At 41.3% G+C, this 26,819-nt stretch overlaps 1 protein-coding gene across 1 annotated transcript in view; it reads left to right on the forward strand.

Moving 5' to 3' along the window:
• The window catches only part of LOC143270579 (uncharacterized), a 91,319-nt gene that overhangs the window by 9,990 nt on the left and 54,510 nt on the right, over positions 1–26,819 (forward strand). Inside the window, exons 5-15 of the mRNA XM_076561005.1 lie at positions 2,336–2,406; positions 3,063–3,087; positions 4,460–4,573; positions 7,404–7,474; positions 8,142–8,166; positions 9,541–9,654; positions 12,460–12,530; positions 13,198–13,222; positions 16,414–16,515; positions 22,566–22,633; positions 23,324–23,345. Of these exons, the coding sequence (XP_076417120.1) occupies positions 2,336–2,406; positions 3,063–3,087; positions 4,460–4,573; positions 7,404–7,474; positions 8,142–8,166; positions 9,541–9,654; positions 12,460–12,530; positions 13,198–13,222; positions 16,414–16,515; positions 22,566–22,633; positions 23,324–23,345 (708 nt within the window). The remainder of the gene's footprint in view (positions 1–2,335; positions 2,407–3,062; positions 3,088–4,459; positions 4,574–7,403; positions 7,475–8,141; positions 8,167–9,540; positions 9,655–12,459; positions 12,531–13,197; positions 13,223–16,413; positions 16,516–22,565; positions 22,634–23,323; positions 23,346–26,819) is intronic.

The raw sequence follows: 26,819 nt of genomic DNA on the forward strand, positions 1-26,819 counted from the left end.
CTCAGTCCAGGAGTAATGTACTAACAGCTGAACCATTTGCTACCTCAGTTAACCTTGTCAAGATAATGCCATAGAGGCATCACCAGAGCCCTGACCTATCAGTTGACTCCTGATATTTGCCATCACCATGCCCATAAACAGTTTGGGGTTCCAGTCTATGATAAAGCCAGTCTCTCTGGTGAGAGACAACTTGCCCCTGTGCATTCAAATGTGTGTATAAATTTCTTACCAAGTGGTCCTGGTGATACTGAATGAGCAGATCCTGTCCCTGGGTCCCCTGGGACATTTGTAGTAGTGCTTTCTTGGTCTTCTGTTGATCATTTAGTCCATCTTCAAAGGACAACCAAAGATTAGACAGCTAAATAGCTAGCAGGCTTCTGTTGTATGGCCTCATTGCAACACTGGCAATGTCCTGACAAGTAAAGACCTCATATATGTCTTTAGCTTTTACCAGTCTATGTTCCTTGACTTTAAGTGCCATGCTAGGTGATTTCAGTCAAGGGAGATTTCAGGCTGATATCTATCATGGAACCTTTGACTTAATGGATGAGAAAGGGTCTGCCCTTTGGGTGATCTTTGGTGCTTTTAGAGACATCCTTGCTTCAGCCTCCAATATGCAGAGACTGTGTTTGTGAGTTTTCCTAAAATATTGCCCATGTTCCTCATAATACAGGTTATACACCCGAGGGGGTCAGCTCTCTAGACACCTGCAGGAGGTGCCTGTCCCCTGTGCTGTCACTACTCGAGTCTCTCACTCTTGGCATGGTCTGACCTGTCTCTTCTTTCCTGGGGACATGAGTTTATGCTCTAAGGAGTCTCTCTTCTCTACGTGGCTTTACTTTTTCTACTTCAGTAGGCTCACAGCCCAGGCCCATCAGAACTACGTCTGCGTCCCTTGGATTCTCTCAGTCTGCAGTTTTTTTTAACTTCCTATTGTGCACTATATCTGTAGGTTCAATGCATACTGTCCTCTTCTGACCTGTGTGTGACAGAGAGACAAGATTCTCCTCTAGCCCCCCCCCCAACTTTCATCTCCGTTCTTGTTACCTCTTGCCACCCTCTCCCTCGCTCCAGCCACTTCCCTTTCATTATTGCCATGTTTCTTGGTCTGGAAAACCTTGGAGGCCTATGTGGTCCATTTTTCCAGTTACTTTATTGGTTATTTTGTGTACTGGAACACGTTGTCCAGGCAATGTGGACTAATTCCCACACATGTTCTCATCTTGTCCTGGGTGTTCCAGGTCTTTCTGTAATCATTTATTGTCTCACAAAGCTCATGAGATTGAAAAGATCAGTGGAGAGAACAGAAAAGAACCTTTTTCAGAAAAATATGTCTGGAAAGTCAGTTGACTCTCTAGAAAGGGTGTGGATCAGACCTTTATTACATGTATATAGATAAAAGTCTCCTGATGGCCAGCTGAGGTTGATGAGAGTAGCAGCTATCCTGCGTTCAAATCATCTCAGAGACTGATTGAACTCTGTGATTTTTATCATAAGGTTACTTTTCTGTGGTTCTTGAGTGTGTAGCAGTAAAAGCACATGTGGTAAAGACTGAGATCAATAATTTGAGCCTGGAACCTTCATGGTTGACTGAGAGAACCAGGTGCAGAAGGGTCACTTCTGCTGGATGCACTGCCAGCTGTTGAGCATCCCAAATATAATAAATGTAAAAAGAAATTTTTTGAAAGATTTATTTAATCCTTACATGATACAACTATTCTTTCACACTGCTTAAGATTCAGATTTCCTAGAAAGGAAAATATATCTGTTCCTCATTTCTCTCCAGACCTGTACGGGGCCTTAATTTGTCTTCCTGGAAGACAGTCCAGCGACAACCCAACCATATTTTCCATTAGATTTAGTTGCCATGGAAGAATCCTCTTGTACACTGTAAAGATTTGTCACTTGAATTGATTTAATAAAAGGCTAATTGGCCAGTAGCCAGGCAGGGCGACCAAACTGAGAATGCAGGGAAGAGGAAGGGCAGAGTCAGGAGTCCCCAGCGAGACCCAGAGGAAGCAAGATGAGAATACTGTAGGGATAAAAGGTACCACACCACGTGGCTAACTATAGATAAGATATGGGTTAATATAAGTGAAAGATCAAATTATTAATAAGCCTAAGCTACCGGCCAAGCATTTGTAAATACTATAAAGCCTCGGACGCAATTATTTCAAAAACAACTGCTGAATGTTTAGGTGTTGCTGAGGGGACAGAAAAGTCTGATGATATTTAGACCCATATACTAAATCCATGCAGTTTTATCCACATCAAGCAAAGATGCCCTGTACTAATACTAAGTCCTGTGAGCTGAGAGTCGCTTCCTTTCCCCTAGTGTCCCCTGAACCTACCACCAGTGCGGCCTCACCCCGCTACAAGAAACATCGACCAGTGAAGACTGTGAGGGTAAGAGGGCCTTTCCTTTCTCTGAGGTAGAAAGGTTACCTCGGTGGTCCCCTTGTGCTTCAGTGGGTATCACATTTCATTCATTAAACTGATCTGAGTCATCACGGATATTAGATAGCTTATTTAGGAAGAGGAGGGAATGGAATTGTACCAACTTGGTCCTGATCAAGACAGCATACATCACAATGTGGCACAACTTTGTGTCCTGCTGTATGAGTGATCCCACCAAGGTGGGGGCCTCTAGTTTACACCAGTCCTCATGGTTGAAAGATCCTCAAGCTGGACACACTAAGCTTCCAACCATATACTCAAGTTATTTGTAAACCATAGTGTAGAAACAAAAAATACCTTAGTGAAACATAAAAGTTTTTATAGATGGTATGTGATGTAAGTTTTGCAACCCTCTATAGGTCAGATAGGTTTACCTGATCTGCCATTGAATAAGAAAAAGTATGCCCAGTACTAGTTTGTATCACAAAGGACAGAGTCCCAGATCTCTGTGACATCATCGAATAATGTACCCATTAATATAGTCTCTTTGTTACTACTCTTCTGTGTCCTGATTTCAGTCACACAATGTTAGTGGGCAAAACAGCTTTGTAGCCATTGCTCAGCATGATCATGACATTAAATATTTTCTTTCCTATTGATTGCAGGCGAAGACCAAAAAACATAGATGTGGTATGTATTGTGGGATCATTTTCCTAAGACACAACTGAGGTAGGAATTGTGAAAACACTGGTTGTATTTTGTGTGATACACCACTGTGATGTAACATATTAATGATATGAGAATTATTGTGTTAATTTTTCTCTTAGTTTCTTTTGAAGGCAAGGGCCACAGCAAGTAAGTAATCATAGATATTTCTATGGTTCTTGTGTTCAAAAGAAATCTTTTGTTATTTGAGGGTATTGTACTTCAATTCTTGTTTAAATCTGTTTTCCCCCCAAAAGTAGGATGCCTTTTTCACAACCTAATTTCCAGTTACTGATGTGTAAATTGAAAATCAGAATACAAGGTAACTACAAAAATGTATTCAAACCTCATCTCAGATATGCAGGGTCAGTTACATGCTTGTGTTCCTTCATAAATGAGTTAACTAGAACTCAAGAGGTAGTGATGAGGCTCCTTAGCTGTGCATCTTAAGAGCCACTTCTTACCTCATCAAGGGCACAGTAATCCCCGTGGAGAGCTCTGTCCTCTTACATCTGTCTGCAGTAAGGCAGATCGATAGGGATCCCAAACACTGCAGTGACGGCTGTGGTGGTTGGAAGTCCTAGGAAATGTCACTCAGCATGCAACAGACAGTCACTGCTTTGAATGGTAGAGGAGCACAGTGCTCCTTTTAAGATGACAGAGTCTCACAATTAAATAAAATATACAGAGGAGTAGGATGGATATTTCTAAAATGGGTTTCTCTGGGATCTGGAGAATAGCATGAACAGAGTAGACAACAGAAGCATGGGCCCAAAGAGGAACACAATTTAAGGACATGTGCACTGAGAACTGCAGTCACCACCTGGAGGTTGATGTGTGCTACCTCATTCTCTGAGAATATATTGCTTTTGGGGGCGGGTTTCAGGGACTCACAGCTTGTCCTTATCTATACTGGAACTACCTACTTATGTACCATACTGGCCTAGAAATCACAGAGCTTCACCTCCTCTGCCTACAGAGAACTGTTATGAAAGCAGTGCACTCCATATCCAGTGGGAATACATCTTTAAAGGTTGGGTACACTCTGCTCCATGTGATTTTCCTCTCAGGGTTGGTCAGTGCCTGTGATTTGAAGGTGAGCACTCATTAGGTACATGTATTCAGCAAGGAAACACACACACTGTCACACTGCCATGAATTTAGGACTTGCCTACACCACCAATGCGGTGCATGCTGGAGTGTGCAGTGCACTCAGTGATGCTCCTGAAACACCACTGTGACTCTGATGATGGTGCCTGGAGAATGGGCATGCCATGGAGTGTACTAAAACAGACTGGTTTCCTCTATTTTCTGCCATGAAACTGACATAACTGTCTCTACTGTTAATGCATGCTAGTTTCCAGAATTAAAAGAAGACTCTTTGTGAAAGGGAAGATATCCCCCAAGGATGCTGAAGTACCGGAAGTCCAGGCAGACACTTCTGGCCATGTACCATCTACTGAAAGAGAAGGTACTGTTGAAATGCACTAATCTCATTGGGTGACATATGGTAGTTGTGGATCATCATTGTATGATAGGAGGGAAAGGATGATATAACCATAGTTTCCTGTGTAGATAATGTTGACTTGCATAGTTCCTCAGCTGAAATTCAACCACACGATTTAAGAATGTAATGTAAATTCACCTTTTGCAAACATTGAGTAACAAGAAACAGAGGAAAAGTGAACTCAATCTTGTCTCTGTCACTGTCCCTTCACCTGGTGTAGGCAGGAACAGGTAAGGCAACCTCTCTGTTACTTTCTCCCACATACCGGTGATGTAGATGAACTGAATGTAAACAAGCTCAAGATTGACATGGTCATTGTCAAAATTGTCAAGAGTGAGCACGAAATTTGAAACAGATAACAGCATTTCTAGTCTGACCAAAGGGGAGTGGGTCTCTGGAGTAGTGTGTCACACCCTATGCTTATGGGAAAGAACAGAGACAAGGTCATGGAAGGAGGTTTCTGTGTTCTTCCTTTTCAAAGGCATCATGGTAGCCTTGTCAGGGGTAATATTCTTGGGTTCATCTCTGTCATTTGAAGGCAGTCTTTCAACACTTAGTGCTTATCCCCATTTACCACTACCAAGTGTCCAAGCCCGTCATTGTACTTAGTAGCTCTCCATGGAATCTGTGCATAAGGTTCTTTCCCAGTTTGTGTGATAAAATACTATGACCCAAACATGCCAAAAAAGGAGTGCTTGTTTTCCCATGATACCATGAGTATGATGTGCATATTTGCTGAGAAATCATAGATACAGGAGCCTGAGGCAGAGGTCCAGTGCAACAGAAATAGAGAAAAGGAGTGTTTCTTTATGCTCAGCTCACCTTCTCCTTCTACAGTCATGGATCTCAGTCCAGAAGTAATGTACTAACAGCTGAACCATTTGCTACCTCAGTTAACCTTGTCAAGATAATGCCATAGAGGCATCACCAGAGCCCTGACCTATCAGTTGACTCCTGATATTTGCCATCACCATGCCCATAAGCAGTGGTGATCAGTTTGGGGTTTCAATCTATGATAAAGCCAGTCTCTGGTGAGGGACAACCTACTCCTGGGCATTCAAATATACATTTGAAGTACTTACAAAATGGTCCTGGGGGTAAAGAATGAGCAGATCCTGTTCCCGGCTCCCTGGGGACATTGGTAGTAGTACCTACTAGGTCCTCTGTGGACCATTTAGTCCCTCCTTGTAGGACATCGCAGACTGCTAAGTAGTTAGCAGGCTTCTCTAGCAACACTAGCCTCATTCTTACCTTAGGGATGTCCTGGTAAATAGAAGCCTCATGTGTGTCATTAGCTCTAAGCAGTCTATGTTCCTTAACTTTAACTGGCATTCTGTGTAATTTGAGTCAAGGAGGGTTATAGGGTGATATCCTTCTTTGATCCTTTAAATTAATGGATGACATAGGGAGAAAGGATCTGCCCTCTGGATGATCTTTGGTGCTCTTAGAGGCATCCTTGCCTCAGCCTCCAATATGCAGAGACTGAGTTTGTGAGCTTCCCTAAAATACAGCCCATGTTTCTCAGAATAAATTGTATGGACAGGAGAGGATCAGTTCTCTATGCACCATAATGTGTGTCTGTTTCTTACGCTGTCAGTACTTGAGTCTCCCACTTTGGCGTGGTCTGACCTGTCTCTTTTTTCCTGGGGACATGAGATTATGCTCTAAGGAGTCTCTCTTCTCTAAGTGGCTTCCCTGTCACTTTTTCAGTAGACTCACAGCCCAGGCTAATCAGAACTATGTCTGCTCCTCTAGGATTCTCTCATTCTGCAGATTTTTTTTTTTTTGCTCTCTATCATAGACTATAACTGTGGATTCAGTGTGTAGTGCCTGCTTCTGAGCTGTGTGTGACAGAGAAGCAGGATTCCTCTTCTAGTCACTCCCTTTCTGTCTCTCTTCTTATGATTTCCTGCCCCTCTCCTTCCCCAGCCACTTCTCTTTTTTAATCGTCTCAGAAGCTTATGTGGTTCCTTCTTTGTGTTACCTTATTGTGGGTTCTCCCTACTGCAACACATTGTCCATGCAATGGGTCCTAAGTCCCAGACATGTCCTTATTCTCAGTCCCGGGTGTTCTAGGTCTTTCTGTAATCACTAAATGTTAGTTTCTCACAAAGCTCATGAGACTGAAAAGATCACTGGTAGAGAGCAGAAAAGACCCTTTTCAGAAAAACATGCCTGGAATGGCAGTTGAGTCTCTAATAAAAGTGTGGATCAGACCTGTACTACAGGTACATAGGTAAAAACTTCACCTGAAGCTGAAGAGAGTAGCCATTGCCCTACCCTGAAAGTCATCTCAGGGACTGATTGTACTCTGTGGTTTTTATCATAAGATTTGTTTTAGGGGACCAGTGAGATCTTAGCAGTAAAGGCACTTGCTGTAAAGACTGAGATCAATACTTTGAGCCTGGAACCTACATGGTTGACTGAGAGAACCAGGTACAGAAGGGTCACTTCTGCTGGATGCACTGCCAGCTGTTGAGCCTCTCAAACAGAATACGTATAAAAAGAAATTTTTGAATGATTCATTTCATCATTACACCACATAATGGATTCTTTTACACTGCTTGAGATTACCATTTCCTACAAACAAAAAAAAATCTGCTCCTCATTTCTCTCCAGAGCTACTCTCTGCCTTTATTTCTCTTCCTGGAAGACAGTCCTGCAACAACCCAACCATATTGTTCATTAGGTTTAATAAGATGTTCCAAGTCCAGTTGCTTTTACTCACATCAAGCAAAGATGCCCTGTAATAATACTAAGTCCCGTGAGCTGAGAGTCGCTTCCTTTCCCCTAGTGTCCCCTGAACCTACCACCAGTGCGGCCTCACCCCGCTACAAGCAACACCGACCAGTGAAGACTGTGAGGGTAAGAGGGCCTTTCCTTTCTCCGAGGTAGAAAGGTTACCTCAGTAGTCCCCTTGTGCTTCAGTGGGTATCACATTTCATTCATTAAACTGATCTGAGTCATCACGGATATTAGAGAGCTTATTTAGGAAGAGGAGGGAATGGAACTGTACCAACTTGGTCCTGATCAAGACAGCATACATCACAATGTGGCACAACTTTGTGTCCTGCTGTATGAGTGATCCCACCAAGGTGGGGGCCTCTAGTTTACACCAGTCCTCATGGTTGAAAGATCCTCTGAACATCCTCAAGCTGGACACACTAAGCTTCCAACCATATACTCAAGTTATTTGTAAACCATAGTCTAGAAACAAAAAATACCTTAGTGAAACATAAAAGTTTTTATAGATGGTATGTGATGTAAGTTTTGCAACCCTCTATAGGCCAGATAGGTTTACCTGATCTGCCATTGAATAAGAAAAAGTATGCCCAGTACTAGTTTGTATCACAAAGGACAGAGTCCCAGATCTCTGTGACATCATCGAATAATGTACCCATTAATATAGTCTCTTTGTTACTACTCTTCTGTGTCCTGATTTCAGTCACACAATGTTAGTGGGCAAAACAGCTTTGTAGACATTACTCAGCATGATCATGACATTAAATATTTTCTTTCCTATTGATTGCAGGCGAAGACCAAAAAACATAGATGTGGTATGTATTGTGGGATCATTTTCCTAAGACACAACTGAGGTAGGAATTGTGAAAACACTGGTTGTATTTTGTGTGATACACCACTGTGATGTAACATATTAATGATATGAGAATTGTTGTGTTAAATTTTTTTTCTTAGTTTCTTTTAAAGGCAAGGGCGACAACAAGTAAGTAATCATGGATATTTCTATGGTTCTTGTGTTCAATAGTAATCCTTTGTTATTTGAGGGTATTGTACTTCGATTCTTGTTTAAATCTGTTTTCCCCCCAAAAGTAGGATGCCTTTTTCACAACCCAATTTCCAGTTACAGATGTGTACATTGAAAATCAGAATACAAGGTAACTACAAAAATGTGTTCAAACTTCATCTCAGATATGCAGGGTCAGTTACATGCTTGTGTTCCTTCATAAATGAGTTAACTAGAACTCAAGAGGTAGTGATGAGGCTCCTTAGCTGTGCATCTTAAGAGCCACTTCTTACCTCATCAAGGGCACAGTAATCCCCGTGGAGAGCTCTGTCCTCTTACATCTGTCTGCAGTAAGGCAGATCGATAGGGATCCCAAACACTGCAGTGACGGCTGTGGTGGTTGGAAGTCCTAGGAAATGTCACTCAGCATGCAACAGACAGTCACTGCTTTGAATGGTAGAGGAGCACAGTGCTCCTTTTAAGATGACAGAGTCTCACAATTAAATAAAATATACAGAGGAGTAGGATGGATATTTCTAAAATGGGTTTCTCTGGGATCTGGAGAATAGCATGAACAGAGTAGACAACAGAAGCATGGGCCCAAAGAGGAACACAATTTAAGGACATGTGCACTGAGAACTGCAGTCACCACCTGGAGGTTGATGTGTGCTACCTCATTCTCTGAGAATATATTGCTTTTGGGGGTGGGTTTCAGGGACTCACAGTTTGTCTTTATCTATACTGGAACTACCTACTTATGTACCATACTGGCCTAGAAATCACAGAGCTTCACCTCCTCTGCCTACAGAGAACTGTTATGAAAGCAGTGCACTCCATATCCAGTGGGAATACATCTTTAAAGGTTGGGTACACTCTGCTCCATGTGATTTTCCTCTCAGGGTTGGTCAGTGCCTGTGATTTGAAGGTGAGCACTCATTAGGTACATGTATTCAGCAAGGAAACACACACACTGTCACACTGCCATGAATTTAGGACTTGCCTACACCACCAATGCGGTGCATGCTGGAGTGTGCAGTGCACTCAGTGATGCTCCTGAAACACCACTGTGACTCTGATGATGGTGCCTGGAGAATGGGCATGCCATGGAGTGTACTAAAACAGACTGGTTTCCTCTATTTTCTGCCATGAAACTGACATAACTGTCTCTACTGTTAATGCATGCCAGTTTCCAGAATTAAAAGAAGACTCTATGGGAAAGGGAAGATATCCCCCAAGGATGCTGAAGTACCGGAAGTCCAGGCAGACACTTCTGGCCATGTACCATCTACTGAAAGAGAAGGTACTGTTGAAATGCACTAATCTCATTGGGTGACATATGGTAGTTGTGGATCATCATTGTATGATAGGAGGGAAAGGTGATGATATTACCATAGTTTCCTGTGTAGATAATGTTGACTTGCCTAGTTCCTCAGCTGAAATTCAACCACACGATTTAAGAATGTAATGTAAATTCACCTTTTGCAAACATTGAGTAACAAGAAACAGAGGAAAGGTGAACTCAATCTTGTCTCTGTCACTGTCCCTTCACCTGGTGTAGGCAGGAACAGGTGAGGCAACCTCTCTGTTACTTTCTCCCACATACCGGTGATGTAGATGAACTGAATGTAAACAAGCTCAAGATTGACATGGTCATTGTCAAAATTGTCAAGAGTGAGCACAAAATTTGAAACAGATAACAGCATTTCTAGTCTGACCAAAGGGGAGTGGGTCTCTGGAGTAGTGTGTCACACCCTATGCTTATGGGAAAGAACAGAGGCAAGGTCATGGAAGGAGGTTTCTGTGTTCTTCCTTTTCAAAGGCATCATGGTAGCCTTGTCAGGGGTAATATTCTTGGGTTCATCTCTGTCATTTGAAGGCAGTCTTTCAACACTTAGCGCTTAGCTCCAAGCCCGTCATTGTACTTAGTAGCTCTCCATGGAATTTGCGCATAAGGTTCTTTCCCAGTTTGTGTGATAAAATACTATGACCCAAACATGCCAAAGAAGGAGTGCTTGTTTTCCCATGATACCATGAGTATGGTGTGCATATTTGCTGAGCAACCATAGATACAGGAGCCTGAGGCAGAGGTCCAGTGCAACAGAAATAGAGAAAAGGAGTGTTTCTTTATGCTCAGCTCACCTTCTCCTTCTACAGTCATGGATCTCAGTCCAGGAGTAATGTACTAACAGCTGAACCATTTGCTACCTCAGTTAACCTTGTCAAGATAATGCCATAGAGGCATCACCAGAGCCCTGACCTATCAGTTGACTCCTGATATTTGCCATCACCATGCCCATAAGCAGTGGTGATCAGTTTGGGGTTTCAATCTATGATAAAGCCAGTCTCTGGTGAGGGACAACCTACTCCTGGGCATTCAAATATACATATGAAGTACTTACAAAATGGTCCTGGGGGTAAAGAATGAGCAGATCCTTTTCCCGGCTCCCTGGGGACATTGGTAGTAGTGCCTACTAGGTCCTCTGTGGACCATTTAGTCCCTCCTTGTAGGACATCGCAGACTGCTAAGTAGTTAGCAGGCTTCTCTAGCAACACTAGCCTCATTCTTACCTTAGCGATGTCCTGATAAATAGAAGCCTCATGTGTGTCATTAGCTCTAAGCAGTCTATGTTCCTTAACTTTAACTGGCATTCTGTGTAATTTGAGTCAAGGAGGCTTATAGGGTGATATCCTTCTTTGATCCTTTAAGTTAATGGATGACATAGGGAGAAAGGATCTGCCCTCTGGATGATCTTTGGTGCTCTTAGAGGCATCCTTGCCTCAGCCTCCAATATGCAGAGACTGAGTTTGTGAGCTTCCCTAAAATACTGCCAATGTTTCTCAGAATAAATTGTATGGACAGGAGAGCATCAGTTCTCTATGCACCATAATGTGTGTCTGTTTCTTACGCTGTCAGTACTTGAGTCTCCCACTTTGGCATGGTCTGACCTGTCTCTTCTTTCCTGGGGACATGAGATTATGCTCTAAGGAGTCTCTCTTCTCTAAGTGGCTTCCCTGTCACTTCTTCAGTAGACTCACAGCCCAGGCTAATCAGAACTATGTCTGCTCCTCTAGGATTCTCTCATTCTACAGATTTTTTTTTTTGCTCTCTATCATAGTCTATAACTGTGGATTCAGTGTGTAGTGCCTGCTTCTGAGCTGTGTGTGACAGAGAAACAGGATTCCTCTTCTAGTCACTCCCTTTCTGTCTCTCTTCTTATGATTTCCTGCCCCTCTCCTTCCCCAGCCACTTCTCTTTCATAATTGCCACAGAAGCTTATGTGGTTCCTTCTTTGTGTTACCTTATTGTGGGTTCTCCCTACTGCAACACATTGTCCATGCAATGGGTCCTAAGTCCCAGACATGTCCTTATTCTCAGTCCCGGGTGTTCTAGGTCTTTCTGTAATCACTAAATGTCAGTTTCTCACAAAGCTCATGAGACTGAAAAGATCACTGGTAGAGAGCAGAAAAGACCCTTTTCAGAAAAACATGCCTGGAAAGGCAGTTGAGTCTCTAATAAAAGTGTGGATCAGACCTGTACTACAGGTACATAGGTAAAAACTTCACCTGAAGCTGAAGAGAGTAGCCATTGCCCTACCCTGAAAGTCATCTCAGGGACTGATTGTACTCTGTGGTTTTTATCATAAGATTTGTTATAGGGGACCAGTGAGATCTTAGCAGTAAAGGCACTTGCTGTAAAGACTGAGATCAATACTTTGAGCCTGGAACCTACATGGTTGACTGAGAGAACCAGGTACAGAAGGGTCACTTCTGCTGGATTCACTGCCAGCTGTTGAGCCTCTCAAACAGAATACGTATAAAAAGAAATTTTTGAATGATTCATTTCATCATTACACCACATAATAGATGCTTTTTCACTGATTGAGATTACCATTCCCTACAAACAAAAAAAATCTGCTCATTTCTCTCCAGAGCTACTCTCTGCCTTTATTTCTCTTCCTGGAAGACAGTCCTGCAACAACCCAACCATATTGTTCATTAGGTTTAATAAGATGTTCCAAGTCCAGTTGCTTTTACTCACATCAAGCAAAGATGCCCTGTAATAATACTAAGTCCCGTGAGCTGAGAGTCGCTTCCTTTCCCCTAGTGTCCCCTGAACCTACCACCAGTGCGGCCTCACCCCGCTACAAGCAACACCGACCAGTGAAGACTGTGAGGGTAAGAGGGCCTTTCCTTTCTCTGACTTAGAAAGGTTACTTCGGTGGTCCCCTTGTGCTTCAGTGGGTATCACATTTCATTCATTAAACTGATCTGAGTCATCATGGATATTAGAGAGCTTATTTAGGAAGAGGAGGGAATGGAACTGTACCAACTTGGTCCTGATCAAGACAGCATACATCACAATGTGGCACAACTTTGTGTCCTGCTGTATGAGTGATCCCACCAAGGTGGGTGCCTCTAGTTTACACCAGTCCTCATGGTTGAAAGATCCTCTGAACATCCTCAAGCTGGATACACTAAGCTTCCAACCATATACTCAAGTTATTTGTAAACCATAGTCTAGAAACAAAAAATACCTTAGTGTAATATAAAAGTTTTTATAGATGGTATGTGATGTAAGTTTTGCAACCCTCTATAGGCCAGATAGGTTTACCTGATCTGCCACTGAATAAGAAAAAGTATGCCCAGTACTAGTTTGTATCACAAAGGACAGAGTCCCAGATCTCTGTGACATCATCGAATAATGTACCCATTAATATAGTCTCTTTGTTACTACTCTTCTATGTCCTGATTTCAGTCACACAATGTTAGTGGGCAAAACAGCTTTGTAGACATTACTCAGCATGATCATGACATTAAATATTTTCTTTCCTATTGATTGCAGGCGAAGACCAAAAAACATAGATGTGGTATGTATTGTGGGATCATTTTCCTAAGACACAACTGAGGTAGGAATTGTGAAAACACTGGTTGTATTTTGTGTGATACACCACTGTGATGTAACATATTAGTGATTTGAGAATTGTTGTGTTAAATTTTTTTTCTTAGTTTCTTTTAAAGGCAAGGGCGACAACAAGTAAGTAATCATGGATATTTCTATGGTTCTTGTGTTCAATAGTAATCCTTTGTTATTTGAGGGTATTGTACTTCGATTCTTGTTTAAATCTGTTTTCCCCCCAAAAGTAGGATGCCTTTTTCACAACCCAATTTCCAGTTACAGATGTGTACATTGAAAATCAGAATACAAGGTAACTACAAAAATGTATTCAAACTTCATCTCAGATATGCAGGGTCAGTTACATGCTTGTGTTCCTTCATAAATGAGTTAACTAGAACTCAAGAGGTAGTGATGAGGCTCCTTAGCTGTGCATCTTAAGAGCCACTTCTTACCTCATCAAGGGCACAGTAATTCCTGTGGAGAGCTCTGTCTTCTTACATCTGCCTGCAGTAAGGCAGATCGATCGGGATCCCAAACACTGCAGTGATGGCTGTGGTGGTTGGAAGTCCTAGGAAGTGTCACTCGGCATGCAGCAGACAGTCACTGCTTTGAATGGTAGAGGAGCACAGTGCTCCTTTTAAGATGACAAAGCCCACAATTAAAGTACAGGGGAGAGTGGGATGAATAGTTCAAAGTCGATTTATCTTAGATCTGATGTATTCCTGTAAGTTTTGGAGAAAAGCATTAACAGATTAGACAATATTGGCATGGGCACAAAGAGCCACAAAATTTAAGGACAGTGTGCACTAAGATTTCCAGTCATCATTCATTTAATGATCTGTGCTGCATCATCAATCCAGCAATTCATTTAAATTTTATTTTTTTAATTATTATAATTTTATTAATTTTGATATATTTATGCACCGTATTTCATCTTATTCATCCCTTATAACTCTTACTGTTCATAGATCCTCTCCCTTTTTACATTTTTCCAAATTTTATCCTTAAAAAATAACTTGCTAGTCCATTTTATGTTAAACATATATGCAAACATGTAGGGGCATCCACTGAACCTGGGATAATGCTACAGGGACAACACCTTTAATTAATCTCTCCCTCCCTCACACAGAAGCCATAAATTACCAATAGCTTCTTAGTTAGGGGTGAGAAAGGTTTTTGAACCTCTCTTCCCTACAAACCACACTGTTGACCTCTTTGATCTTATATGGGTCCTATGCGAGCAACCAACAATATACTTGTAAAGGAGAGCTGGACAGTGAGCAGTAAGGCTACTTCCTGTCATGGGTAGTTAGACTCCATGTTGCCTATTCCATTTTTGCTCTTGGTGCATTTACACAGGCAGCAGGGAAGAGTGCCACTGGGCATCATTCTATCCACATTGGTGGTGTCTACATGCTCGGGCTCTCACCAGTGAGCTGATGTGTTAAGTGGCGCTCTTATGGTGATTGGCTTAGTACATGCCTATCGTGTCTAAAAACCCGAGTTTCATCCCAAGTACTCAATGTAATGTACCCAGCATTACACAGTCTGTAATCTTTGATTTAGAGTGGTAGATTCAAGAAAGTCATAAGTTCAAGACCAGCCTTTTCTAAATAGTGAATTTTAGGCCAGCCTGGGTTAGAGGCCTTTTTCATCAACAAAACATAACAAATAATCAATGAAAAAACAAAAATAATAAACTGAAATAGAAGATCTGTTGATGGAAGGAGAGTGTATAGAAGCTGACTCTGCCAGTAACAGGTTGACTGAATTGCAGAGGTTGGCCACATGCCCATATATATGTATGTGATTAGCACAAATTGAACTTGGTGAATTACTTAGGGAGACTAAAAGAGCACAGAGCTGGTAAGGAGTGGAGAGATATGAATGGAATCAAGAGAGTTAGGGTGATGAGTGGAGATGAATATGATCAAAATACATTTTATGGAATTCTCAAAGAATCACATATTTTATTAAAAACGATGAGGGAACAGTGAGCAGATAAGACGCACTGCCATGCCTTGTGCAGCCACTGCCTTCCTCTTATCTCTTGGCACCTCGAGAGTAGTTACACCATGAAGCACTAGACCCCTTTTCTTGTCGGTTCATGTTGAGGGTTTATACAGGGTTGGCCAATTTAAAGGAACTGTTTTTTTTTTTTTTTGGTCTAACGTTCATGTGACAATTTCATTTAGAATAACTTAGACTCTGAGTCATCACAGAAGGCACAAGCATAAGTCACCTCTCAGTGTGGGTCCTTGATGATCAGAGTCACTTGCTGAGAGGTACCTGGTAGGATGAAGATGTTGGAGAAAGGCTGTGTTTACTAATTCAGAGACCTTCTACAACTTATTTTGGAAGAAATACATAATTGGAGTCAGGGATCAAAGGCACAGCATCTATCTCTTTGCTTATATCTGGCAGGGACTTTGATCAGAGCATCATGGATATGCCTAACATGGTACCCAAGGTTAAAAAGTTAGAGGAATACACAGCTGCTTACCTTCTGAACCTACTTAAAGTGATACCATATGTCCTGCATGAGCTGTGAAATATCCCGGATAAGAAAAGAATGAAATTAAACAACCACTGGTCACTGTTGTGTAGCACACTAAACACTTGCTCAGGATTCAGTCATTCTTGTCTAATTGAATTGTTTTTACATTTCACAAACATCATAGAACACTTGTACAATCCATGTGCTTTTCCTTAGGGTTTAACATATCTTTTACACCGATAAGACTCCTGGGGGTCCTTATGAATTTTTAGTTCACTGGTGCAAAGATGTGATCACAGCGGGATTGCATAGATTTCACTGTGTCATGATGCTCTAACTGGGATTTGAACGCTGCGTATCAGTCACCACACCAACGTAACATAGTCACATTGCTCTTCCTTCTCTATTGTCACATCTGTACTAATTTAGACTTTACCTACATCATGTGACCATAATAGTCTTTATCTACATCATCATGTGATGCATAATTAATTGGACACTGACACAGTGATCTTCCTGAAGCACCATTCTAATTACAGTGACTTACCTGAAAATAAATAAAGAGATCAAGTGACAAACACTCAACTATTCTAAGTTTCCTCTGTTTGTCTGCTGTGAAGCTGACATAACTTTCCCTGTTGTGACTGCATTCCCTGTTTCTGCAGTACTAAAGAAAAGGACCATCAAAACAACCGTGATCCCACTTGATACGGATGGACCACAAATCATCTCCGGTACCTCCAAAGAAACATACATTAAAACAGAAGGTACTGAGGGAATTATGTTCAGTTATGTATAATAGATGCCCTTTATACTATGCACTATTTATAAATCTATAGAGACGTTTTGCTGTAGTTTTTAGTGTGTAGATACTGTTAATTTATCTAGCTTATCTGTAGAAATACAACCACAGAATTTAAATAGGATAAATAGGTTTAAAGGTTAAAGGTAACCTTTGCCTTTCATTAAGTAGTGGTAAACCATAGGAAACCTGAGACTTTCCTATGAATGAGTATGGCTTCACCTGGGGTAGGCATGAATGACTGAGCCACCCTCTCAGTCACTTTGTCCCAGACATGGATGATGCAGATGTGGAAAGTCTCAAGAGTGATCTGTTTAATGTCCAGAATCTCAAGAATGAGGATGAAATTTGAATTAGATAAAGGCATTTCTAGTCAGGTCCATTGGGAGAGAGCCCTAGGCATGGTCATCTTAGACTTTGTACTTGGGAGGCCAAGGGAGTGGGAAAGATCAGCAAGGACACAGAAACCTGTGTGCTTTTCCTCTTTCCAATGCATAATAGTTAACACTGGCAGGGTTAAGGGTGCTTTGCTCCTGGTTCTGTTATTTAAAGACTGTATTTCCAAGAACACATAGACTGTTCTTCCTCTGCCACTCCCAATGCACAAGCATTGGAATGTTGTTATACCTCTCCTTGGAAATTTTGTTAGGATTACTTTCCCAGAGGCAGTGGGCAAAGAAAGGTTTAGTTTGCCATATAGTTTGAGTTTGGAGTCCATAATTGGGAAGCAGTAGAGGCAGAAACTTGAGGGAGACTGACCTTGCAACCAGAGCCCAGAAGCAAAGAAAAATGAATGAATGTACTCTCCTGACTTTTCTTACTTTTATACTGCCCAGAATCCCATCGAAGGGAATGCTCGTACCCATAGGGAACAGCTCTTCTCATCTAACTTAATCTAATCAAGATAAACCCCAAGGGCATGCCCAGAGGACACAGACCTCATCAGTTTGACAGCTGGGTTTCAGCATCATGGAGCCTATGAAGTGTTGTTTTTCACTTTTGAGTATAACCTGTATCAGGGCCAATTTATCTATAGGGAACAACTTTCTCTCCTTACCAGGACCCATAGGTAAATGTCTTATAGTGTGATCCCAATGATGCCCGAGAAACAGGTTCTCTCTCTTTTTCTCCCAGGTCTTGTAGCAGCACTTCATGGACCCCACAGGGTGGAGTGGTTAAAGAGACCCAAGAATGGCTTTTTGTTCTGTCAAAACCCCAAGGCTACAATGTCCTGGGAGTAAGGGCTCAGTGTATGACTTTAGCTCTTTTATTTCTTTTTCTTTTTTTAGTTTCTCAAGATCTCTGTGTATTTGCCATGACTATCCTGGAACTTCTTTGTAGACCAGAATGGCCTTGAATTCATGGAGATCTGCCTGCCTCTGCCTCCTGAGAGCTGGGATTATAGGTGTGCACCTACCACCTGGTGACTTGAACTCTTTTGTAGGCAGTGTTCCTCACCTCAGACTGACATACAGGATGGCTGAGACAAGGGAGATTAGAGGTCTGACATCCATCTTAGATCCTGAACTCTAGCACACACTTGGCCCCATTTCAGAAATTCTTGGTTTAGCCTTCAATATTGAGAACATTCAACATTCAGTTCCTAGGACTAAAGGACTATAGGCACTTGGGTATCGGCTATCTTGGCACCTATCTGGTCACAGGGCTGTGTCTGTCCTCTGTGCTGTCACCATTTGTATCTTTCACTTGTTATAGGCTTTCCTGACTTGTCTTCTTTAAGGGAAGGAGTTCATAATCTCAGAAATGAGTTTCCTGTGTCTTCCTTGGAGCCTCTTCATTAGGCTCGAGGCCCTTGATCCCCACAAGTGTGTTGGCTTCTCCTGCATTCTCTAATTCTTTAGCTGTGTTTGGCTCCACCATAACAGGCAGTGTTTGTAGAATTAATGCATTGTGTTACTCACTGTATACTCTGGGTCTCCTGCTTGTGAGTAGCATGTCCTACAGAGCCCCATGACCCCACCTCTAGCCGCACACACTTCATATCCCTCGTTACAGTTTCTTGCCCTTTATCCTTCTCCAGAAATTTCCCTATTTCCTGGGTGCCATGTTCATTCTGCGTTCTGTGCCTGGCTATCCTTAGAGTCTTGGAGGTTCTTTTCCACTAATTATTTAGTGCCTGACACTGTATAGTAGAACACACTGTCCACAGAATATAGCCTAACCCTCTGGCATGCTCCCATACTCAGTCCAGATAGTTCTTTGCCTTTTGTATTATCTCTAATTATCTCTTCCTCACCAAACTCACCGTACAGGAAAGGCCATTGAGAGCAAAGATATCAAATCTTAGTAGTTTATCTGGTTCAGTCCTGGATCTGGTAGGCACAGCTAAAGGGCTCCTGATGCCTAGCTGTATGGCATGGATATGTGAAGAGAGAAGAAAAGGCTGGACTCAGTCAGCCAGAGGAAGTCCCATAAACAGGGCAAGACTGTATATTAGAAGAACAATAAACCCAGAAAAGGTTGTCCCAAACCTTTGGGATTGTAAGGAAGAAGGTGAAGGAGTGACTGGCATGTGGTCATCACATTGGCCCTCATGAAACTCTCAGTGCTATGACACAAATTAGGAAGGTATCTTGTCTGAAATTTGACCCAACACTCCACTCTCTCTCCACTAGTAACGGGGCTGGAGGCAGCCTGTCCTGTACAGAATGCCTCTTTTGCATGGGAGGACAGAAACCCCACTGAGTTATCTCTCTCCTTATAGCTTTCCCTAAATGAAGTAAAATGAAGGTGCGTATCCTTGACATTGACCTTGTGAAAAAAAGTCCCTACTTATTTTTGTTGTATTTGCAATTTCCTTAAAGACTTGTGCCAGCTGTACAAAGCTTACATGTATACTACATGGCCTAGAAATATTATGAAGTTAAGATTAAAACATACATGCATAATTTACAGGCCATTATCTGTTTTGGTTTATTTCCACAAAATATGTATGAAGTATGATAAAATCTTAAATTTGATCATTATTTACACACTTACAGGCCATATGGTGAGTTCTGTTTGAGAGATTTGCAACCAAGATCAACATACCATTTCAAATAGCTTTATAAGATTTATCATTGAGGTAATTAATGGCTCAATGAGAAGAATACTTACTGAAAAAGCAGTAGATCTGAGCTTGAATCTGCTCACACACATACAAAAAAATTGGACAGAACTGTTCATATTTGTAATCCCATGCTGTTGAGTGAATAGACCGTAGTATTTCTAGTGCTTGCTAGCTGTCATCCTATCTACGGCATCTGTGAGAGACCCTGTCTGAAAGAAAGGAGAAAGGGTGATACATCATGGTATGCCATGCCCTCTTTTAGCTCTCATATTTTAATTGTCAGGCACTTACACACACACACACACACACACACACACACACACACACACACACACACACACGATACAATTACCTGAAATACATTTTACGTTACTGCAACAGTCTCATAACCAACTTCTATTACTATTGCAATAAGGTCAAGTATTTCAAACATATCGTAAAATCCTTGAGATTCTAATCACAAAAGTTGTGATCGTCTGTGGCTTTCTCATATAGTTCCTTGCTTCTAATATACATAGCATTTCAGTTGTTGGCCTTAACCCTTAATTTCACCAATAAAGCTGCCAGACCACAAGGAGCTTAATATTAACAGAAAAGATTTTAGGAAGTAGAGTAGTCTATATGTGATTTTTACTTCATGAAAGGTCATATTCCTAGCATCTTGAATTTTCAGGTTACTTATACTTTGCTTAATTTAAATTCCCTTCCCCAAAAGGGAAGGGAGAAATGTTGTAACTGAATTATAGTTTCAAAAATTAAAACGGGGGTCAGAATCCCCTTCTCCCTGAAATCCAGGTGTGCTGTCTTTGTTTTTTGTTTTGTTTGTTTGTTTGTTTTTTTAACTTGTCACAAACCAGAGTCATTTGGGAAGAGGAAACTTCCATTCAGAAAATGCTGCCACCAGATTCACCCATAGGCAAGCCTGTGGTGCATTTTCTTCATTGATGATTGATATGTGAGGGCCCACCTCACTGTAGGCAGTGCCACCCCTATGGTGGTGTCACTGAGTGCTGTAAGAAAGTAGGCTGAGCGAGCCTTGGTGAGTAAGCATCACTCCTTCATGGCCTTTGCATCCTCTCCTGACTCTGTTCTTACCCTGTTCAGTTCCTGTCCAGAGTTCCCCGAGAAAGTGAGTGTGAAGAGAGAATTGTATGCTGAAATAAACTCTTTCCTCTACAAGTTGTTTATGATCATAGTGTTTGGTCACAGCAATAGAAACCCTAAGTAAGACACTGTGTAAACTATTAAGGAGCATGGGATTATGTCATTTGCAGAACATAGATGTAAGTGAATATACTTGCCATGTTAAATGTCTTATGTTCATTGAAAAAGGCAAGTCCCAGGTAATTTCTTTCATTTGAAGGACTAGGTTTTTATGTAAAAATAAAATTACATATGTGTATATGATGTGAACAAAGTAAAGGGAACTAACGAGATGGGAGGAGAAGGCGGTGGTGTGGGTGCAGTCTTACATGCAAGTGCTCTTCTGAGAGTGGTACACTATGTGATGGTACACTGTGACTATACTGTGCCAATTGAAAAGGATATATTTCTTATTCTGACTTCTGTCCAGTGTTACCTTTAAATTTGAGACATATGTTAATTTTGCTCTTTTTTGTGTGGTAATTCCATAAATGTTGGTACTTGATAGTTGATAATATCATTGTTGTCAGCTATACCCAAATTGACTGTTTCCCAATTGCTCTACTAACTCAACATTGAACTTAAATTTCTGGAATTTTTGATTGATTCTTTCACATTGTACTTTGGATGAATTCTTAGATAATGTGAATTTGGAAGGTGGTTCCATGCTTCCTTTCCTTCTTTCGTCATGACTTGCAGAGTTGTGTTACTATGTACAGTTGTCTCAGTATTTCCTTAGAATTTTTTCCAGACTCCTTAGCACCAATATCTGAAACTAATCAAGCCCTTATATTACACTGTGTCTTATAGGGCTATAACACATACATGTTCTCCATGCTCCTTAGAACCCTGTAGAATACTGACAATACTCAGCACAGTATAACAAAATATAATACACGATATGCTATACTTTAGGGAATAATGTACACACAACATAGGCAAGAATATTTTCAGATATGTTCATCCTAGTAAAATTTCCCAAGTAAAATGGATACATTAGCATGGATCATAACTAGTGATAAATTCTGAGTCAACATATATGGATTGGTGGAGGTTGAAATAGATTTGAGACATGTGCCTCAGGAAGTATCAATTGTTCCCTGCTTTAAAACAGGAAGTGACAGTATTTTGTTGCTTAATCATAAAGCTTCTTTTATTAGAAAAGATAGGTTGGATCAGTGCATAATGACTTTTTCAGCCCAGCCTGCTGACCTAACTGCAGTTGAATCCCACAACTCACATGGTGAAAGGAGAAAACCAGACCCCTGAAGAGCTCCTCCTAACTCCACCTGCACACAGACACACATGCATGGTTTCCTCCAACCAGAATAAATGCAGTGTGTATTTTGAAAGACTTATTTACTTTCCTGCAGTGAAAGATTCTTCCACATTGATTTAGATTCCCATTGTCTAGGAAGCCAAAAGTTCTGTTCCTCATTTCTCTTCAGTTCTTCTCTTTGCCTTAATTTGTGTGACAGTAATATAATCCACAGTTCTGGAATAAGCAGAAAGCAAACCATTCCTAACACTTTGGCTGGCTCTTAAGATTCTGTTCCTTATACTGGATTGCCTTGCCCAGCCTTATTGCAAGGGGGGTGCTTAGTCCCATGGCAACTTGTCGTGCCATGATTTGTTGACACCCACGGGAGGCCTACCCCTTTCTGAACAGAGAAGCAGAGGAGGAGTGGATTGGGGGGAACAATTAGATCAAGTCACATATGCTAGCCACATAGACTTCTATACATCCCTGGAGTAATTAAAAACAATACCATGTGTTGACAAATTACTTTCTGTCTTTTTAGAGATACACAAAAACTCCACTACATTTTCTTCTAGAAAACAGGGAGAGCTACCCGTGATGATGGTGGAGGTAAGACTGCCTTTCCTCTCAAAGTAATATAAAAAGTTACTTTGTCCCTTACATTGTAGTGGATATGAAATTCAGTTAACAAAAGCCAGGTGCATCATGGGTTAGCTCAGGGAGAAAAGGAACTGGAATTGTGCCAGCCTGCTCCTGACTGAACTGAACATAAAAGTATGCAGTGCCATTTATCACAGTTTGTGTGAGAGGATAGTTTCTCCTGAAGAAAAGGGTTCCTCTTTAGATGCGTGTATAATTTTCACTCAGAAGTTGACAGCCACTTCTGGTTTCTAAAATCTTGATGCAGTTTATGTTCTACTTATGTTCCAAAGTTTCTGGGTTTCAGCATGGAGATGTTGAGTGGTAAGACTTCTACTGCATGAGGATTAGTGTAAATAATTGAGGCCCAGCTGGAGGAGGAATTATCTCACAGTCAGGTTATAAAGATGCAGCTTGGCTTAGGGAACATTCAGCAGAGACCAAACAAATTAATTTGGCCTTTGAACCAGCAAAAGTGGGAATGGCACAAACTATAGAGTCCCAGTTCTTCTGGGACATTGTCACATAATATACTAACACATAGGACTCTTGCCCATTTTGATTGGCATCATACTATGTCAACATGTGTTCTAAAGACCCATGTAAACAGAATTTAGTATGACCTGTGCCTCAAACTGTTTTCTTTCCTTTAAATTTCAGGTGGAGTCTAGAAAACATACCAGTATGTATTATAAAATCTCCTTGTTAAGACACATTTTAGAAAAGTATAATTACTGGGTATCCTCATGTCTAATGCACCACTGTGATCTAAGCCACCTATAGGGAAGAACTTGGATTTTGGTTTTTAAAAAAAAGTAGTACCTGAAGTTAAAAAAAAAAACTGGGGTTGTCTACTGTCACTGGATTCAGATCTGATCTCGTTAGATTGTTTGAGATGTTCTGTACCAGGCTGTGTCTAAATCTGTTTTTCCCCAAGATAGGTATCCTGATTACCCAGTCAAATCTCCTGTGACAAACTAATGAATTAACAAATTAGGATGAAAACTTTACCTACAGTATATATGTTCAAAGCCCATTACATGTGGTACATTTATTTGTTTGTGTGCTACTCTATGGAAGAATAAACCATGGCACAGAGGTAAGTGATGAGGCTGTTCAAGAATTGATCAAGAAACATTTCGTAGCCCAAGCACTTAGTAATCCCTAACTTCCAGCATCCCAGCATCTGCCTTCAATAGGTCAAAACTGCAGAGATCAGGACCCTGTAGTGACTACCACAGAGGGGAAATGCCCAGGGCATTACTTCTCATCTACATACAGACATTCCAAAGAATGAAAGGTTAGAAAGCCCACAAGCTTCTAGTCAGATCAGCGCTTCTGAGAATGGGAGACAGACACTGCATGGGGAGATGGGGCAGGGGTTTTTCACTTAGGCTTTTGCTATACATGGCTTTTTCCAGTATTCTCTATTGTCACGTTGCCATGAATTTAGACTTTACCTACACAGTCCATGTATTGCTTAACTGATTCAGTGATCCTCCTGAAGCTCCATTCTCACTCTGTTGACTGTACCCGGAAACAAGCCGTCAGATCAAATGGACAAACACACAGTTGTTAGGTTCCTCTGTTTTTCTGTCATGAGGCTGACATGACTCCCTGTTATAATGCATTCCCAGTTCCTGAATTCTTAAGGGAAATTTGTCAGGAGCAAGCTGTTGCCCCTCAGGATGTGGAAGGATCTCCCGTTCCTGAAGTAGCACACAAACAACACCAATAAAAATGGAAGGTGCTGTGGGAATTCCATAATTCTGTCCAATTGTGTATACTGTTGCAAATTATTTTCTTTCATATATAAATCTATAGAGAAGCTTAAGACTTTTTCCTATGTAGAATAATACTAATATATCTACGTCTTCAATGTATATGCAACCACAGAATTTAAAATGCATCTGATGTCACCTTATTCAGTAGCATGAACCGGTGGAAACTGAGGCTCATCTTGTATGCATCAGGGTGGTTTCACCGGGTGTAGACAGGAATGGGTAAACCACCTTCTCTCATACTTTCTCTCACATGTGGGTGATGCAGATGGAGTAGGTCTGATGTTCCTCAAAGTGACCTGGTAAAGTTCCAGCGTCTCATGACTGAGGGTGAAATTCACCTTAGATAACAGTGTTCCTGGTTTGATCCAATGAGCAAGGATCCAGGGGTGGTCATGTTACACATTGTGTTAGAGGATCAGGGAGTGGGAAAGATATCAATAAGGACAAGGAAAATGAGAGGGGGGTGTCCTTTTCCTCTTTCAATGGCACAGTGGTAAGCAGAGTCTGGGGAAAGTGTACTTTGCCATTTGAAGACAGTATTTCCCAGGACATTACTCCTTTTTCAAGGGTTGCTTTTTAAAATTTAATGTTTTCCTTTTCTTTCTTGAAAACTTATACAATATATTCTGATCTTGGTTTCCCCTTCTCCATCTCTTCCCAGATTCTCCCCACCTTACCACCCATCCACTATCTTTATCTCTCACTGTAGAAAAGAAACAAGCAAATTAAAAAAGAAAACCAATATATAATCAGTGTAAAAGCACAACAAATACACACACACACACACACACACACACACACACACACACACACACACTCAAAAAAGCAACATAAAAACACCAAATCAGAAACTATAATATACTTGTAAAAGACCAGTAAGATTTTAAAAATGCTCCCCCAAAAGCAATATGAGACCCAAAAAGTCTACAAAACCATTAAGTATGTTGTGTGTTGGCCATCTACAGCTTGCATGCTTGCATTGGGTCTACCCTTAAGCGTGGTTAATATACCTAATGAGACTCTATTGGAGAAAACTGATTTTTCCCTTGAGTTTGCCAATGAAGATAGCTTCTTGGTTAGGAATGGGAGCTCCTGTTCACTTCCCCCTTTGATGTAGGAAGACACATCTTTAATCTAGATCTTTTGAGCTGGGAAAAGACAAGCAATTGAGGCATGAAGACACATGCCTTTAACTGAGAACTTGAGGCAGGAAGCCACACTTTAATCCAGCCCACACCTCCTGCTGGAAGCCTATATAAGAACATGGAAGAAGGAAGCTTTTGCTCTTTGCCTGATTGTTCTGGTCTTGTTAACAAGTGCATTCTTTCACTGGCATTACAGCCTATTTCTTCCAAAGATCCAAATTAGAAGTGGGTCTTCCTACTTCAACTTAAGAAAAAAATTCCTCACAGATATGCCCTCCATTTTGGGGGGTTAGTTCATTCCAGATGCAAACAAGTTGGCAAGCAATAACCATCACACCTTCTTAAGCAATAATGCCAAGAAGAGTTCATTAGTCATCCCACCTCAGCTAACCTAATAGATATAATCTCACACTTCCATGCCCAGTATTGGGTATCATCCAATTGACTGTTTGACTGTTGAGATTCACCATGATTGTGCCCATGAAGTATTGAGTTCACTTTGTGTACTAACACGATAGAGCCATTCTGTCTGGTGAAGGACAACATTCTCTCTTATACTCACAGAAACCTGTAGATGATAGTCTATTGTAGGCAGAGTTTCTCTGGGTGCTAGCAGCAGCTTCATAAAAACCACATTGAGCTTTAACATAAATTATAAATGTTTACCCAATAGCTCAGGCTTATTACTAACTAGCTCTTACAACTCATTCCTATTAATGTATATTATCCCATGAGGCTTAGCGCTTTTACGTCTATCCAATTAGGTATGTCAGACTCGTTCTGCATCTGGCTGGCAACTCCTCTGACACCACCCTTCCATATCCCATCATTCTCAATTTGGCTTTCCCACCTAACTTTTACCTGTTCAGCTATTGGCCATTTAGCTTGTTTATTAAACCAATCACACCAACATATATTCACAGTGTACAAAAGGATTATTCAAGAGCAGTCTAGCAGTTAGGGTCCAATGAAGCAGGCAGAACAGAGCCCTTCCCTTTCTTCCTTCAGGACTTGTAGCAGTCCATGCATAGTCCTCTGTTCACTGTTAACTCCTGCTTCACGTGGCACCAACAGGGTAGAGTGCTGGGTAAAATGGATGTTTACTCTGACAGAACTGCCACGTCTCCTATATACTGGCAAGGAAGGGACTAGTGTTAATGGGTAGCTCATTTCCAGCCTATGCGCCTCATCCTGGACTGCCATGCAGGATGACTGAGGTGTAAAGGA

Source organism: Peromyscus maniculatus, chromosome 23 (genome assembly GCF_049852395.1).
Source record: "Peromyscus maniculatus bairdii isolate BWxNUB_F1_BW_parent chromosome 23, HU_Pman_BW_mat_3.1, whole genome shotgun sequence".
Lineage (NCBI taxonomy): Eukaryota > Metazoa > Chordata > Mammalia > Rodentia > Cricetidae > Peromyscus > Peromyscus maniculatus.